The sequence below is a fragment of the Aquarana catesbeiana genome, linkage group LG09, assembly GCF_042186555.1.
Source record: "Aquarana catesbeiana isolate 2022-GZ linkage group LG09, ASM4218655v1, whole genome shotgun sequence".
Classification (NCBI taxonomy): domain Eukaryota; kingdom Metazoa; phylum Chordata; class Amphibia; order Anura; family Ranidae; genus Aquarana; species Aquarana catesbeiana.
The window spans coordinates 246,298,009-246,317,188 of record NC_133332.1 but is presented as its reverse complement, the minus strand read 5'-3'; the positions used below and the strand labels follow the sequence as shown (position 1 = coordinate 246,317,188).

The following is a 19,180-nucleotide window of genomic DNA, read 5'->3' as shown; positions in this document are numbered from 1 at the left end:
TTTTTAATGCATGCTCGTGCCATGTACACACTATGAGTTTTTTTTCATTCAGCTCAATGGGCTGAACGAAAAAACAAAACAAAAAAAATTGAGGAGCTTGGAAGGAGGTTGCTGTACTAACTATACAATTTTAGTACAGTGATCACCTCGTTGAGCTATTGTGTTCTGACAAGGGGACTGCCTGACTGCCCCCCCCCCCCCCCCCCACATCCCCATCTCAGAACATTCACGAGTCAAGGTTTACGAGCGCTGATTGAATGCCAATTAGCAGATGTTTTTCTGGCATGCCCATTGTACAAAAGCAGGACTACGTTTGTTCGGCTGGCTTCTGTTAGAGAGGCTGCCGTACACAGAGGCCGAATGACGGCCAGTTTCTGTTGAACCACGTGATATTTGGCCCGTGTGTACCAGGGTTAAGAGTCTGCTAGCCTTGTTGGCTGCAGTCGGCATTTGCAAGCTATTGCAAATCCTTTTCCAAGTTTACAATTTTGAAAGATAAACAGGTATTTTCTGTACTTGCTGAAAATGTTCTTATCCTGAAAAAGAAAACTAAAGCAGCTCTCCCCTCTAAAGTTGACCATACACTGGTAGTTTTTTCCTTAAGCCAGCAGACTGAATAACAATATAACCAACAGATTTCTCCATGCACACAAATGAGGTGGATGGAAAAAGTCAGAATACATATCAGCAGCCGCTGATCCTGAAAAGTTTTCCAACACGCCCCTAGGACAGCAGTTAATCAAATGATTGGCTACGGTTTAGTGTGGTCTGCCACACACTGTTTAGAATTTGGACAGTCCCTGCTGCATTGGCTGAATTTTGATCAGTGTATTGCCAGCTGTAGGACTGGTATCTGCAATAGATTACATTTTGTTCCTGGGTTTAGATCTCATTTAAAGTACCATTTTTAAAACTTTTAAATAAACAATATTGCCCTATTTAGGTAGTTTCTTTGCATGCATAATTTCCCTGAGAGTTGATAAGAAAAAGTCAGCAACAAGTATTGAGCGCAGTTTGACCCATTCTCTAAGAGAAAGCTGAGCAAAGGGGTGAGGTTCTTGTCAGATCAGAGATAGCTGGGAGCACATATCAGAGCACTTCTTGGCAATATTGATATGAAGTTCACAGTGGGTCACAGATTTCTAACCATCCATGCAAAGCAGCGTGGATGGATGAATCTCCCCTTCCGACTAAAGTATTCTGGACAACTGGCTCTGGTCAGAATACCCAAAGAGTTCCTTCATCTCAACCAACAATCCCCCCCCCTGGCTCCATCCACACAACTCAACTCAACAATTGACGTTTGTTGAGCCGGTTGGTGCCAACAAGGAATCCCATGTGTTTAATTTTGGTCAATTCAGAATGAATCCTCTGAAATTTGAGTCGTGTATGTCAGTCTTTGGATAATTGGACTTATTTGTACTCATCATTACACTAATATTTTACAGAATCAAATTTTTGCACATTGTATATATGTTTGTGCATATAGATGTTGTATGGATTTACATTTTGGAACATTGTATTTTTTAGAACTTGATTGTTTTATGCAAGTATAAACATAATATGAATAAAGAGGGTCGGTGCAGCATTCAGCACAACCACTGAAGACCTATGGTGGGAATGCGGCCTACTCCCTGGAATCTGACATTTCCCTGGCAGTATCCCTGTGCCAAGTGTTCCTTGTTGCAGCATCCCACAGGGTCCTTTCACACAGGCTTGTCCATGTACGGACTCCGCTTTGCTCATCAGGGATCGATCCGCTGATCCCCGCTGAGCAGGCGGATGACCGGTCCGTCTCCGCTCACTATGCTGAGATGGACCTGTCAAAGCACAGCTGTCCTCTATGGAGATAGGATGAAAACGGACCGCCTGTCTCATCTGATCCTATCCGATTCTCTAGACGGATGGATGAAAAAGGGTTTCCATTCGTCTGGATTTCACAGACAGGATCGGATCGGATATCGGCGGACATGTCACCGCTAACATCTGCTGCTCCATAGGAGCGAATGGAGTGTTCGATCAGGTCTGCCTGAAAAACTGACAGCCGGACCTGATCTGAAAGCTCGTGTGAAAGGGCTTATAGGTTACCTTATTTATTGGCGTCTAACACGCACCCCAGTTTAAGAGGGAAGTCTCAGGAAAAAAAACTTTTTTTTTTTAAATAAACCACTTTGAAGCAAAATAATGGTCAGTGAGCATCAATGCAGCCTGATTAGTGCCCATCTGCAGCCTAATCTGTGCCCACCTGCAGCTTCAGTGCAGCCTGATCTGTGCCCATCTCCCCATTAATGCAGCTCACCATTTCTCCTCGCAGGAAATCACTGTGCCGTCATCTGTTTACTCGGCTCTCAGTCGGCAGTCACGTACACAGTCCCGCCTCTGCCATCGGCATTGGACCAGCTCCTGTGATAGACAGAACACTGGTCCAATGCTGGTGGCGGAGGCGGGACTGTGTGTGTGTGATGTGCGAGCCGAGTGAGAGCCGAGTTAGAGCCCAGCGGAGAGGAGATGACGGCTCTGATTTCCAGCGGTACTCGTCCCCCTCCTTCCCCTCCAAGGTACGGTGTTGGCGTATAACACGCACCCGCGATTTTGGGCGGCACAGTGGTGTAGTGGTTAGCACTCTCGCCTAGCAGTAAAAAGGGTCGCTGGTTCGAATCCCAACCACAACACTACCTGCCTGGAGTTTGCATGTTCTCCCTGTGCCTGTGTGGGTTTCCTCCGGGTACTCCGGTTTCCTACCACACTCCAAAGACATGCTGGTAGGTTAATTGGCTTCTGTCCAAAATTGGCCCTAGTATATGAATGTGAGTTGGGAACCTTGGATTGTGGGCTCCTTGAGGGTCGGTACCAATGTGAGTGTGCTATGTATGTGTGGAGCGCTACGTAAATTGACAGCGCTATATGGGTAGTACCTTAAAATAAAAGTAGGGATAATTGTAGACACACACACCCACACTCACTCAGGTTGAACTGGATGGACTGGTGTCTTTACTGAACCTTACTAACCATGTAGCTATGATTTTCTCCCTATTTGCAGGGGAAGAAAGTGTGTGTTATACACCGATAAATACGGTAATTTTTTTTTTTAGTTTCCTCATAAAACACACACATACTTACAAATATACATGTTATGCAAGTAAAAGCAGAAATATAAAGGAGCAAACCTGCTACTATTTAGCGTGGTTCATCCAAAAAACAAGGATGCAATGAGTGGTGTTCAGCAATTACAAAAAAGTTCCTTACTATGGTCAACAGACTGAAATATTTTCTTTTAAACAAAAACACAGATGAAGGAACCTCACCCAGGACATTGTATTCTGACAGCGGGACCCAGAGCTTTCAGATTACACTGATCAGTGACTGCAGCCGCTGATGTTTTCCCAACATGTCCATTCTACAGAGGTCGATAGAACATTCAACTTCTGTCGAACAGGACGGCCACACACTGATCAAAAAATTTGGCCAGTTTAATTTTAGTCCATCTATGGCTATATTTAGACTTCAGTTGCTGGGTGGTTTACAGATAGCTAGAAGTAAAAGTGCTCGGCGGCTTCCTGCACCCTACAAGTATTCCAGTCTCCAGTTTGCCCAATATTTATGAGTGTTGCATCGATACTGATACCAATACTAAGAACTACAAGTACTCAAGTACTTGTGCAAATACTCCGATACTGAAACCGATACCTATAGACTTGGTTCACATAGGGGCAGGCCGGTTTGCTGTGCGATTTCAAAGCACATTCCGACGCAAATTCGTTCAGCGATTCAGGTGCGATTCCAAAGCGAATTATAGTGTATGAGATTAGAAATCGCACCCAAAGCGGACTGAAATTGCGTAGGACTCTTTCAAAATTGCACTGCGGCTGGCCTGCACATATGTGAGCAGGCAGTAAAAACTCACTGAAACGCGCATAAAAACTGACGTGAAACTGAGGTCTCTGCAAGTGAAATCTGTGCGGTTTTCCCATCAGTTTTCATTGCATGTATAGTGTTAATGAGCCCTAAAAATTAGGTATCAGTAATTGGTATCAGTGAGTATTTGAGAAAAAGTATCAGTGTTCATACTCGGTCTTTAACAGCTTCCCGACCGCCGATGTACGTCGGCAGAATGGCACGGGTGCGCAAAAGGGCGTATCCGTATGTCCCTTCATAATCCCGGCCTAGCGTGCCCGCGGACTCGATGTCCGCCGGTGGCCCATGATCGTGACGAGGAGAGGCAGAACGGGGAGATGCCTATGTAAACAAGGCATTTCCGTGTTGTGCCTAGTGACATGACAAGGATCTACTGCTCCCTGTCATCGGTAACAGTGATCTCTGTCATGTGTCTGGTAGCCCATCCCCCCTACAGTTAGAATACGCTGAGGGAACACATTTAACCCCTTGATCGCTCCCTAGTGTTTAACCCCTTCCCTGCCAGTGACATTTACACAGTAATCAGTGGTTATTTTTAGCTCTGATCTCTGTATAAATGTCAATGGTCCCAAAATAGCGGCAAAAGTGTCAGATCTGTCCGCCACAATGTTGCAGTTCCGATAAAAATCACAGACCACCGCCATTACTAATAAAAAAAATAAAAATAAATAAAAATGCCATAAATCTATCCCCTTATTTGTAGACGCTATAATTTTGCGCAAACCAATCAATATACACTTATTATGATTTTTTTTTTTTTTAACAAAAATATGTAGAATACATATCGGCCTAAACTGAGAAAGAAATTTGTTTTTATATATTTTTTGAGGATATTAATTATAGCAAAAAAGTAAAAAATATTGCTTTTTTTTTTCAAAATTGTGGCTCTTTTTTTGTTTACAGCGCAAAAAATAAAAACCGCAGAGGTGATCAAATACCACCAAAAGAAAGCTATATTTGTGGGAAAAAAAGAGACATCAATTTTGTTTAGGTAAAATGTCGCAACGTCAGTTAAAGTGACGCAGTACCCAATCGTAAAAAAATGCTCTGGTCAGGAAGGGGGGTAAAATCTTCCAGGGTTGAAGTGGTTAAAAACTGGTATTGGTGCATCCTTAGTATTAATAGTCTGAGGAGGTGAACATAGCAACGATTTTCTTTAAAGCCACCAGTGTGTGTGCATGTCGAGCTGAACCAGGCAGGCCACATGGTAAGTGCTCTTGGGCCACATATTCAAATGTAATCAGTAGAGACAACATTTTGTGTTTAATGATATATTAGAGGCTGGTCAGGTTGTGCCTGCATGACCCAGCACCTTTTAGGGCCCTTTCACACCTATACATTTTTCCTGCATTTTTACCTTGGAAGAAAACGGTTTCCCTTTAAATCCTAAGGGACTCTTCACACCACTGCATTACAGGTGCGATGCGCTTTGACAAGACCTGCATGCTGCATCTTTGGTGCGTTTTTGAAAGCTGCATCAAAAACGCAGCTTCCCATTAAAATGAATGGAAATCGATATTGGTGCACATGTCCATTTTTCACAGGTACAGGCAACCCAAAAACGCACCAGAAATGCATCTGAAACACAGAAAAATCCTGGTAAAAACGCATATGAATTTTAACCGTGATTTTGCTACAGAGCAGTGTGAAAGGGCCCTTAGTATTTAGACCAGCTTCTGGTCAGCCAGAAATTGATTTAAGTGGAACTTTAGTCATAAAATTCAGTCCTGCTAGATCACTTCAGGCTGGCCCCGTTTACACTTAAGTGATATTAAAGCCTTGTTTGTTATTTCAAAAAACAAAAACAAAAACACAAGTTATACTTACCTGCCCTGTGCAGTGGTTTTGCACAGATCCTCCTCTTCTTGTGTCCCACGCTGGTGCTCCTGGCTCTTTCCTTCAGCCGGGTGCCCCCACAGCAAGCAGCCTGCTGTGGGGGCACTCAATCAGATGCGCTCCCGACCCGCGGCTGTGTGTGTCTATTCACACATGGAGCCGCGGCTCGGCCCCGCCCCGCCCCCTCTTTCTCCTGATTGGCTCGCTGGCTGTGATTGACACAGCCCATGGCTCCTGCTGCTGCCAAAAGCAAATCAGGAGTGTGAGTCCTGGAGAGGCAAGGCTGGATCAAGATGGGGTTTAGGAAAGTATTGGGGGGGGGGGGGGGGGGGCTGGGAGGGCTGCTGTCTTTACAACCGCTTTAAAAATAAGTGCCTATACTGTTTAAAATTCAACAATACACTGTCTCACCCTGCTCTGCAAATGCTCAGTTGCTCTCTATTTTTAGTCACTGTCCCAAATACGTAGAGACAGATCTGTGGATAGCCTAAAGATTTACTGCTGCTCGGGGGCTCTGGGCTTCAGCAAAATGGCTGCCTCCAGCAAGAAGAAACATGAGCAATGCTGGAGGCAATTTACAGCACACACTAATTTTGGTAGCATGAATATTAATGTTAAATGTACGTTCCTTGCTAATGAACATTATTTTTATCAAGTGGTTATGGATAAAAGTTTCACTTTAAGGACTGCTCGAGTTGGTCAGATGGGAATGCTAATACCACTTGAACCAGGTCAAATGCAGATCAGCAGAAGGTCAACTGCAGATCAAATTTGCCTGCTAATGAATTCTTAATGATCCCAGAAGCATCTCAAACTGATGTGAAACTTTTGCAATCTACCCAAGCCCAGTGCTCTTCATCACAGGCTTCTAGCCACACACTGTCCCACATGTTTTTATGGTAAATGCATTGTGGGGTGAAGTGACAATTCCTATGTCTCTATAGATTTTTCAGCAGAAATCATTAATAATCAGCTGCTCCTTACTGGTTTCCCCCTTCAATCCTGAACTCCTGCGAGGCCGGCCTGACAATGGCATTATCTGGCAAGCAACGCTGTATCCTGGCCTAGGCCAACAAGGCCCAAAGCACTTTGCAGGGGGGCAGCACGGAAAGAGTCCCCGCCATCTTGCGCTACACTGTTAGTGTAGCACCAGTCTTAGGGGGCAGGCTGGGCTGAGAGGCAAATTAGTCTAGCGCCCCCATAAAGCGGCCGCACAGCTTCCGGTATGCGGGCGGCTGGCATTCTGCAACTGGGGGGGGCGCAGCTTCTCATTTTGACTGTCCTATCATCCTGGACCACAAACCTTCCTCACTGTGCTGTATGTTTTCTGCTGCACCATTGGCATGGTTATATCTTCTTAGTCCTCTCCATAAAATTATCCGAAATTTGTGCTTAAAGTAGAACTATAGGCAACACTTTTTTTTTTTTTTTAATGTTGGATAGAACAAGGGAGGGTTATAGCCCCTGTCAGTTTATTGTTTACCATCCCTGTCCCATTGCAGAGATTTCCCTTCACTTGCTGCCCCATAGCCAAACAGGAAGTGAGAGGAAATCTATGCAAATTAAAGGAATCCATTGCGCCCCCGGCCCTCAGAACTAGTGTCCCCACTCGAAAATTTCAGGGTGGGTCTTAAACAGCAAGGGGTGTGGCCTTGACAAGAAGGGGTGGGTCATATTTAAATTAGAGGTTGCACGAGTTTAGTCAGGCCTAGGGCAGCACAAAACCTAAATACACTATTCATGGCAAGTATAACAGAAAAAATTAAGTTTAGCATCTTTTCCATACAAGTACTCCGTTTATTTAATTCTTACCGATTGAAGACTTTGAAGACCATGGCGAGCTGATCGTCCCCCTGGAGAACACCGATTTTACACAAACAGAACAGGAAGGCGGCAAACGCAGCTTCATGTCCTACAAAGAAGGAGAAACGGCTGTGACCCAAACTGATCATTACATTGACCCATTCATGGTAAAATATTTCTTATTACACACAGACTTTTTCAGCTAGATCTCATTCACATGAGTAGCTTTGGAGAGCCATTTTTCTTGCATGCCTATTCTGCGGCATACTCATTCTTCTTGACTAGCTGTGGTATGAGCGAACACCACGATTACCACGTTTATAAAATACATCTTTAACAAAAAAACAAAAAAAAAAAAAAAGGCCTTTCATAATCAATGATGCAAAGGACGCCCATGTGACTACAGCCGGCATCTTGTATTCTCTTATGCCGAAGATAGTTCCCAGCATCTGCTCCTTGTTTAGCGGGAAGAGACCTACAGACTATGCGCTGCTGAGGAGCTTGTGTGAACAAACCTTAAGCAGAACAAAAAAGCAACTTATTTCTATTGACATAGCGTCAGCATATTACACAGAGACCAATCACATCAGTCCTTGTCACCCAAGGAGCTTACAATTCAATACCCCCACCGCAGTCATAAAGAAACATATTACAGCCATTTTAAAATTGATAGCTGTCTTTTATGTGTTTGAGTTGTGGGAGATTTCACACAGATATGTGGACTCTATGGAAACTGAGCCTATGATCCCAGCGCTGCCAAGCAAGCATGCTATCATACTACTCACTAATAAGAGTTTCAGATCACTGGAAGATGAAATCTGGTTCATCATACACTGGTAGATTTTTGCATGAATGTTTGTATGAAGAATCTCGTCAGTACATTCGAAAAATGCCAACAGAAACTTGAGAAATGTTGTTTGCAAGTACTACAAAATTTAATTTGGAAAATTCATTCAATTGAATTTCAAAAGCAAACGAAAACATACATTGCTAGAAATATGTTTTAAATTTTCCATTTTGACTCCTATGCCCCGTACACACAATAGGATTTTTCGACAACAAAACCGTTGATTTTTTTTCCCAAAGGATGTTGGCTCAAACTTGTCTTGCATACACACGCTCACACAAATGTTGTCGGAAATTCCGAATGCCAAGAACGCGGTGACGTACAACACGTACGACGAGTTCAATAGCCAGTGCGACTCTTCTGCTTGATTTCGCGCATGCCTTGAATTTTGTGCGTCGGACTTGTGTACACACGGTCGTAATTTGTTGTCAGAAAATTTGAGAACCTGCTCTCAAACGTTTGTTGGCGGAAATTCCGACAAAAAATGTTCTGTGGAGCATACACACGGTCGGACTTTCCGACAAAAAGCTCACATCCAACATTTGTTGTCGGAAAATCCTATCGTGCGTACATAAGTCCGATGCACAAAGTTCCACGCATGCTTGGAATCAAGCAGAAGAGCCGCACTGGCTATTGAACTTCATTTTTCTCGGCTCGTCAAACGTGTTGTACGTCACCGCGTTCCGTTTGAGCCAACAACCTTCAGGAAAAAAATCTTTAAAAAACGACCATCGATTAGACCTCAAATGAAATTTTACTAGCATATGGTCGGCTTTACTGAAACGTATGCCATCGCTGCTTTCAGCATACTGAACCAGCCATGTGGTTCCAAAGTCTATCTACAAAACAGAAATTATTTTGCTAAAGCCTCATACACACTATCAGATTTTCTGCAGATTTTTTCCTTCAGATTTACCAAAACCATATAATATGAGGTCAAACCTTAGGAGTTTCAATTTGTATGCAATCAGGCAGGCCCATGCACTACATGGTTATGGTAAATCTGAAGACAAAAATCAGCAGAAAATCTGATAGTGTGTATGGGGCTTAAATATCCCATTTCACTGTCCATGGCAGCTGAGGGGCTAGGTCTTCAATGAATGCTGAGCATTTCTTTACAAGCTGCAGGATTTGAAGCTCAGCAGAACTAAAAGTCCCAGTGTGCCCTTGTCAGCCTCCATGGTTTGATTATTGCAGACTGCCCGGCAGCGTACCGGCTAATTTAATCTGTGGCAGCTTCATTATCATTCTAGTGGCATGCAACGCTCTCTGCCAGGGTGTATGTAAAACAGATGACTGCAGTATGGCTGCAATATACCCAGAATCCACTGCATGGACCCTGTCATCTACCACCTTTCCTGCCTACCCTAGCTTCCTTCCCATCTCTACTCCCACCCAGACTTCCCATTCCTGTACTTCAAATAGCCTCTAATGGCGGTTTAACTCCTTCTGCAAAAGCTTTCTTATAATGCCAAGAGTGAGGTTACCCCTCAGCCAGATAGAATCAGTCATAAAAACATATGCAAATACAAGCAGATTGCTCCTTTGTCCTATAATGGCTACGCACTTAACAATTTAATCTGTGATGTTGTGGGGGTTTTCGCTCAGTGGTAGGGCTCTCCAGTGAGTTTAGGTTGCTCTGTGAAGTGCTGTTTAGGGACTTGCTGGCCCACTTTTAATTTTAAAAAAGTTCACACAGAAAATCAGTTTCCCACACAGGGGTTTCCCCCATGAACACGAACATAAATGATGTTCAGCCTCCTGGCTCTCTTTGGCAGTGCGGCTGCTCATGTCTTTTGCCTTGGTCCTTCAGGCCATCTAACACAGCAGCTCCGTGCTTCTGTACCTTGCTGCTCTGTCACCCACTGCATCTGCACTGTGCAGACATACATGCTCTGGTGTCCTCCTGACCCCTATGCAGAAAGCTCCGGTCTCTCGGGTGAAGCCCCAAACTATTGTCAGGTCCTAGATTATAAGGGCTGAGGATAGCTGCACAACCAGCCTGGTGGATTCTGGCAAGGCCCAGACGCAAGACAAGACTCGGACACACTGGAGAAAGATGAAAAACCACCATTCTCCACCCAGAAATGACAATCTGGAGACCCAGTGCCTTTTCCCCCTATGTTTTTCACAGTGACAAGGGCCCTGCACTGCCACAGATCATATAACCTTTCATAGATTTACTGACAAATATCTAGGGCCATGGCCTACATAATCAGATATAAACTGAATGGGTGGTTTAGGTGGGCCTTCTTGGTAAAACTAAAGCTGGCTACACAAGTTACAATCTGAATATACAATTTCTGTGTATTCTCCTCTAGATTTACAGCACTATGTGTATTATAACCAGGAAGGCCCTTATACTACATAATTATTGTCCAATCATATTGTAATGTGCATGAAGAACTTTATATTGACCCTGTCCCTCAAATCCATGTGAAAACAAGACATCTAATACCTCTTGTGGTGCCTGCACCACCAATCTCTACTGTAGTCAAGAGAAAGTGAGGATTATAGGGGCTGCAGAGTCCAACACTTCAAGGCCCCTACATGACTACGGTGTCCTGTAGTGATGAGGAACCACAAAGAGGGGGATGAGGAATTTGTCATTTGCAAAAGTGTTGATTTCTGCAGCTTCTTCAACTGGTGTTTTTTCGTGACTACAACAGAGGTTGGTGGTTTCAGCACCAGGAAAGGTGTAAACATATCTGCTTTACATGAGGCTCTTTTGTTTCCACGTGGACTTTAGCAACAGTCTGTTAAGGGGCTTGTATATATTGTATAGTTACATTGCAAGCTGTGTGGGCAGCTCAGAAATTTGCATGGAAGTGCTTTGTGCAACCGTCAGAAGCCACCAAAAAAAGCTGACCATAGATGGCTCAAAACTCAACCGGTCCAGCAGAGACCACTGAATTTCGATCCATCTATGGTCATTCCTGTTCGACAGAAGTCAATCTAATTATCTACTTTTGTTCAATGGGATGTTGGATGATTTTTCTTAATAAGCAGACTGCAGCGCTGATCAGTGTATTCTGCAAGCAGATAGCACACCTTGCTAAATCGGAGTGCATCATCCTGAATGACCATTTATGAAAACTCTTTTCCTGGACCTCCCCATGTCAGCCTACTATGGGTCAGCTCCGCCCCCTCTGACCCCTCCAGGACCACCTCTTTTCTAGCCCATAAAAGGGCGGCTGGCTGCCCACACCAGTGTTCTTTTTTCGTCCTCACTCCGGACGCCTTTTAATGTTTATTTTTATTTTATTTTTATTTTTTTTCTCTACTGCATCCATCCATCCTGTCGGGTTCAGCCTCTCCTGATTCAGAAGACCCCCCCCCCCATATAGGCTGTAAATCTCCTGAAGAGGTGGGTTCCCGTGGTGCTGGGATTGTATGGTATAGTATAAATGACTGTGTATTACTGGAAAAGGTCACTGGCAGTATAAATGACTGTATATACCTTCGTTAGGCAGGTGCTGGCACTCTCTCCTTCCATGTTTTTGTGTGTTCCGGCAGTGGTTTGGCTCGCTGGGTCTTGTAGTTCACCGCCTCCACATGTACTCCTTTCAGGAAACTCAGAGTTGTGCAGGTGAGGTCCAAAGGTAGCTTCCTCTTTGGGTTGTCTAGCAAATACCAGAATGCTCACTGCTGATTGCAGCAGCCTCTGTCCTCTAGGCTGATCTCAGTCTCCAGCTGGTCAATCTGCTACTCTACTCTGCTCTGGTAAGCCTCCTTCCAGGACTCTCATTGCTTTCTGCTGTATTACTTGTAAGTCAGAGTATTTTTATTATCCTGTACCTTCTAGGACTGGGGAATTTTGCCTGCCTGCCTAGCTGCCTTAAGCACTGAAGATTTGGATGGAGAAGTTTATTTTAATTGTAGTTATTTATTTTAAAAGAGCAAATCCTCTGTTTTTTACAGAGAGAAGGGCCCACTGCGAGATAAACTCCCGCAAAGAGGTTCCAAATCAGCATTCCAGCCTCAAAAGAGTAAAGAAGGGACTAGACATGACAAATCGCAGAGTCGCATGCAGCTGGATAGATGCCTGTTGTCACAGATGCCTGTTGTCTCCCTCGCTCTTACCTCACTTTAGTCACTCGGACCCAAGCCAAGAGAGGTCAAGACATCAGACGGCTCAGGACAATACTGCGAAAGCACGCCGGAGTAATCCTACATTAAGCACGCAGTCAAGGAAGGGTTAAAGAGTGTTTCAAGGAATCCTGCTTATCCTGCTATACCTTCAGCATCAGCAGATTCAGATCATGTGTTTTCAGTGCGTTTTAACCCTGAAGTCGATAGCGATTCGGATCCATCTGAGGCTGAGATGGTCTCAGAATCGCATGTGTTTGATTTTTGCACTGGTTCCCCCCTTGGTGGTGGCTGTTAAGGAAAGAATCGTCGCCTCCAAAGAAACAGCAAAGATACTACCCATATTTAAAGAAATCGTTACCCTCCTTCCCATTTCATTTCTGAAATTAAAAAAATTATTGACGATGAGTGTGGGGGGGGGGGGGATAAGAAGCTTAATGTGCATAATGGAGTATCGAAGCTGTACCCCCTGGGACACTACGCCTAAGGTGGATGCTTCATTACGTATATTCGCCCGCCATATTACGTTTCCGCTGGAGTATTCGGTCTCTTTTAGGGATCCTATGGATCGCAAAATAAACGCAGACTTAAAAAGGTTGTATAGTTTGGACAGCAGCCTGCAGACTGGCGGTAGCACTCACTCCTGTGGCAGCAGCACTTGGGCTGGGTTCGCACCTGTGCGTTTTTTGGTGCTTTTTGCGGATTTGCACTACCGTCCATTTATCATGGTCTCCTATGGAACACGTTCTGTGCAATGCGCTGGGAGTGCATGGGTGTGACTCCAGCCTTATGCCGTGTACACACGGTCGGACTTTTCGGCTACAAAAGTCCGACAGACCGTCCGACAGACTTTCGACGGACTTTTGGCAGACTTTCTAACGAATGGACTTAACTACATATGATCACACAAAAGTCCGATGGATTCGTACCTGATGATGTACACCGGACTAAAATAAGGAAGTTGATAGCCAGTAGCCAATAGCTGCCCTAGCGTCGTTTTTTGTCCGTCGGACTAGCATACAGACCAGTGGATTTCTGGGTCCAGCGGAGTTACGACGTAAAGATTTGAAGCAAGTTCCAAATCTAAAGTCCGTCAGATTTGCGACTGGAAAAGCTTGCTAAAGGTCCGGTGGAGCCCACACACGATCGGATTGTCCGCCGGATTTGGTCCGTCGGACCAGTCCGGTCGAAAAAGTCCAACTGTCTGTACGCGGCATTAGAGTGTGGGTAGCGGAGCTGGTGGATGGATGTTTGGATAAAAGTCTGGGAAGTGGCAGTTCTTCTCCTTTGCAGACTGCTGTAGAGTTGTGGCTGAAGTGGCTGTCGACCAGGTCAAGATGACAGCAAAGATAATGGCTCTTTAAGACACAGCAGCCCTTTCGGTTTAACAAGAGATCCAAAGAAGGATTCAGAGAGGCCAGGGCTTACAGACAGTTTTTCAGACAGTGGAGGGGAGCTGGTTCAACCTTCCAAGCCCAGGGCCAACAAAGCTCCTGGGGCTGTTTCCACTGCTGCGTCCCCAGAGTTGCGCAATTTACACTGCGACTTTGCTGTGCGATTTGTGATGCGATGTCATTCGACCTGTGAAAACCACGTGAGAACAAATCGCACAGATGTCGGAACAAAGTAGTGCAAAAACCTTTTTTGGAGTCGCTGCGACTTAAGTCGCACCAATTCGAACGGGGACCATTGAAATACATGGGTTTTGACTTGTCATGCGACTTCGCATGTGTCAGGTTTCAAATAAGTCCTTCTGAAGCGGTCTCCGCTTAACCTTCTCAAGTAGGAGCAAGACTAGCCCAATTCGGGGGAGGGGGGGTTTTGGGCGGGCAAATTACATGATGTCTGGATTGTAGCCATCATTCAATCACATTATCGTCTTGAGTTCAGAACAAGGCCCCCTCAGACCTTGTTCATAGAAACTGGACTTCCTACGGATTTGGAAAGGAGGCAATGTTTGTAAGGATATATAGGGGAGCTGTTGGCAGCAAGGGCCATCCTTCCGGTTCCCAGAGGCTTCAGGGGGTTTTGGACCAGTTTTTGACCTCAAAGTCCTGAATTCTTACATGAAGGTTACACCATTCAAAATGGAGTCATTGGAAACGATTGTTTTGGTTGTGGAGTCAGGAGACCGATCCATCGATCTGGCGGATGTGTATCTTCATGTCTCTATAGACGCATCTCACCATCGCTTTCTCAGGCCTCCGTGGAAGGCTTTCATTTTCATTTTTAATCTCTCCCACTCGGTCTCTGCACGACTCAGAGAACTCTTTTTAAAGCTACTGCCTGCTGTCGCTGCGACTCTCAGGGTCAAGGAAGTGCAAATATTTCATTATCTAGATGACATGCTACTTCTGGGTCCGTTAAATGAGCTCCTTCTAGTTCATGTGAATTCACCTGCAAAACACTAACTCGTTTTGGTTGGTTGATCAACTTGCGGAAGAGCCAGATGCATCTGACCCAATTGTTGGAGTATTTAGGAGTACAATTCAACACAGATCGTGGTCGTGTTTCTCTTTCTCAGAGGAAGGTCCAGGGGATCCAGTCTCAGAGAAAGCAGTGATGGCCAGGCCTTCTATGATGCTGAAGGAATCCATGCAGTATCTGGGGGTTTTATCAGCCACAGGTCCAGTAGTCCCGTGGGTCAGGTGGGGCAGGAGGAGGTTTCAATGCAACTTTCTTCTTCAGTGGGATCATCTGCCAGTTCCGATAATCTGGTCCCTGGTTGGTGGTCAGTAGCTCGCAATCTTTCCTGTGGAGTTCGTTGAAGGCCTCAGAACCAATAGTGGTGTCAACCAATGCCAGTCTGGCAGGCTGTAGGGCATACTGCCTGGGACAGCAGGCTGAAGGCCAATGGTACCTTTGTGGGGCGAAGAGTTCAAATTTCCTGGGATTGGATGCTGTCAGACACGCTTTCAGAGTTCCAACCTATGTTGCGAGGTCGAGCTGTCAAGATTATTTTGGACAACAAAACTATGGTGGCTTATGTGTCTCATCAAGGGGGCACAAGAAGTCACCCTCTCCTTCAGGTGGCATGTCAATCTTCCTCTGCACAGAGAAGAATCTCGGCTCTCTTACAGCATCTTAACTCCCAGGGCCTGGCAATGTTTTAGCAGATCGCTTGAGTCGAGGCTTTGGGGATCACAACAAAGGGGGCCTCAACCCCAAGTACCTACTCAACATCTTCAGGGTCTGGGGGACGCCTTCAATAGATCTTATGGCATTGGAGAATTGTCAACTGCCTTGCTTCTTCACCAGGACCTAGCATCCACAGGCATTGGGTCAGGGTGCTCTGTCCAGGTCTTGGAACTTCCCCTTGGTGTATGTGTTCCCGCCGCTTCCATTGGCTCCCAAAATCCTGCTGCAGATTCAGCGAGAAAGGGTCACAGCAATAGTAGTCCTACCTTACTGGCTCAGGGAGCTGTGGTTCCCTCTGGCTTGGAGGATAAAGTTGGGCTCACCAATCCCTCTGCCTCTTTGTCAAAATCTCCTTCTGCAGAGTGGGGCCTGACACCCGAACCGCAGGAGGATAAAGTTAATGACATTATTACAGAATCGTCAGAATGAATGTAACCTATCACCGGATCTGGAATACTATGGAAAGGGGTTGGGACCTTGGATCTCCTTTAGTATCTAACATTTTGGAGTTTCTGCAGAGTAGTCTCCAAGGGTTAGCTTATAATTCCCTGAAGGGTCCAATCCCTGCCTTGTCGGCTATGTCGTGTACAAGAAATGCTCTACATCCGTTGGTGATCTGATTTTTTAGGGGCAGCCATAGAAATCAGACCTCCATTGAAATAGTTTTTTCCAAAAGAAGACTTAACACTAGTCTTGGGAACATTGCTGGTTCCTCCATTTGATCAAGCTTTCTCTTGTTCATTATTTCTTTTAACAGTTTTGTTTTTTACTAGCCGTGGCCTCGGCCAGAAGAGTCTCAGAGTTGTGCGCCTTCTCATCTAAAGAACCATATTGTTTGGTGCTCCCAGACAAGATAGTCCTTAGGCCGATACCGAGCTTTCTACCTAAGGTGCCCACATAATTTCATATGAACTGGGAGGTCATTCTCCCAGCCTTTCCGGCAGATACAGCTGATGAGTGGAGTAGGTTAGACCTGGTCTCTGCGGTTTCAACCTACCTGAAATGGACTAAAAGCTTTGGCAAACAAGATCAGCTGTAGGTTTTCCCAATGGGGCCTAAAAAGGGTATGCCAGCAACATCCAGAGTTGCGTCTTCCTGGTTTGTCAAGACCATGCATATTGCACACACCAAACGCTGGGCCTTCCTCCTCCTTCAGAGATCAAAGCACAAGGGGTATGGCAGCATCCTGGGCATACGCGAAGGTCGCCTCTGAGGTAGCTTGCAGAGCAGCAAGCTGGAGCGTGCCCAACACCTTTTTATTAGGCATTACAAGCTTAATATGGCTTGTCCGCCTGAGGAAACATTTAGCTCTACAGTATTACGGCGGCTGTTGCACATTAAAAATTTTGAGTAGCATTGTATTGAGGGTTTGGCTTATATTTTATTTTTTGTCTTCCCTCCCTTCTTAATATTATTGCTTGGTACATCCCATAGTAGGCTGACATGGGGAGGTCCAGGAATAAGGAAAATTGTTGTCCATACTTACCGTAATTTTCCTTTCCTGGATCCTCCCCATGTCAGCCGGAGGATTCCCACCCAGTTTATCCGTCGCGAGGCAGGGTTTTTTTGAACACTGGTGTGGGCAGACAGCCGCCCTTTTATGGGCTAGAAAAGAAGTGGTCCTGGAGGGGTCAGAGGGGGCGGAGCTGACCCATAGTAGGCTGACATGGGAAGGATCCAGGAAAGGAAAATTACGGTAAGTATGGACAACAATTTTCCTTAATGGTCCCATGGAAGCTTTTCTTATCCTTCAGACCTGCTTAGACATGCTGAAGGAGGTGACCTGCCTAATACATAGGTCCAACGTTTTAAATTCTTCAACCTGTGGGTGTTTGTTACAGATTTTCCACAAAAAAAAAAAAGTTGTTTTTGAAAACTGCACTAGGTAAGGTGGTCAGTATCATCTAAATACCAAAGTGCTGGCAAGTAGGTGATGACTTTTACTTATATAAAGTGCAGGATAAATGGTGACTCCTTATCGTCAGTGCAATACGTACACTTACACGCATTTTTAATGTGAGTACCCTGATTGTGTTTATTGTTTCTTAATAAAATTAAAAAAAAAAAAAATACTACACTATCAAGCATCCCCCCTGTTCTTCCTTTTATACTACCGCATGCCCACCTATGAGGCTTATTGAACCAGCCACGTCTGGCAGAGGGACATTGGTTGTATAGGCGGGCACAGACCAGCAGATCCGGAAACATCTAAGAGGTCGCTGGATACCCAAATCTATAGGGGACATACCTGTCACCCTCAAAGACACATTCACACGCTGTTGCCTTACAGCAGTAAGGTAAGGGGACACCCATATATTACATCTCGCACTGAAGAAAGGAAGTCACCATTCATCTGCACTTTATTTAAGAGAGCTATCACCAGTTTTTCCAGCACTTTATACTGTATACACTACGTATTGCACTGAAGATAAGAAGTCACCATTTATCCTGCACTTTATATAAGTAAAAATCATCACCTACTTACCAGCACTTTAGTTTGCTTGTTTGCACTATATACAAAGACGACTGCATGCATACAGTAATTTTTTTGTGATCTTTTGAGATCTTTAATGCTTTTACCTAAGAAGAAAGAGGACATTATATGATATTGCACCTTACTGTATGCCATTAGAAGTCCATCAGCAATCAGGGGTGTTTGTTGTTGATTTGTTACAGGAACCTTTTAACTTATCATTATTGGCACCTTTGCACTTTGTCACTATATTTGGGATTCGTCTAGTTTATCACATTATATGCACTATTGCATTTTGTATATTGATTACAGCGCAGCACTATCTTCTATTTTAATTCACACTAGGGTTCCGATATCACCTTCAGTGTTTGCAGCAGTACACAATTCATCTATTTAGTGGCACAGGATATTTTTTATCTTATCATCTAAATGCCACTTGCCAAGCTGTAAGTAAAATGTACAGCGATCTGAGCAGGTCTATAGAGAATGGACATGTTCACCGGCAGATTGGTGAAAATGCCATGTGTGAGCGGAAGTATTTGCTGAAGGCACATATACTAAACCTGTAATGGGTTGAAATGACAGTAAAACCTGTCTTGCACTGGTGTAACAGCATTCTCCAAAGGCCAGGAGACGTTGTTAACACTTTGCACATTTCTCAGCCTCTCAAATGTTGCTACACAGCACCAAGCCTAGTGAGCGATTCTTGTTAGAAGCTAGTGAAAGATATAATGGTGATCTTATCATAAGTGACGAGCGGTGGGCAGCTGAAAACATACCAGACCAATTTGTAATTTGTCTACAGTTTACCCCCAGTGTCTGAAATAGTGGCCACGGCAGGAGGTGGGAATTGTGAAAAGAAAGATAAACTAAATGTAAATGAGAAAAATCTACTGGAAAATGTAAATCTGGGTGAATTTAGGCTTAACTGTTCAAGCTGACCTCTAGGCAGATTAAAAAAGGCACATATGACTGTATCAATGCAAGCGGTGTGTACCTAAATTTTCACCCTCCTGCAGTCCCTATACAGCAGAGCTGGAATGTAAGAGGAAGAAGAAGTACAAGGAGTACAGGAGTCA

At 44.7% G+C, this 19,180-nt stretch overlaps 1 protein-coding gene across 1 annotated transcript in view; it reads right to left on the bottom strand.

Moving 5' to 3' along the window:
* Positions 1-19,180, bottom strand: part of PTPA (protein phosphatase 2 phosphatase activator) — a 181,957-nt gene that overhangs the window by 70,477 nt on the left and 92,300 nt on the right. Inside the window, exon 6 of the mRNA XM_073600133.1 lies at positions 7,564-7,663. Coding sequence (XP_073456234.1) covers positions 7,564-7,663 — 100 coding nt within the window. The remainder of the gene's footprint in view (positions 1-7,563; positions 7,664-19,180) is intronic.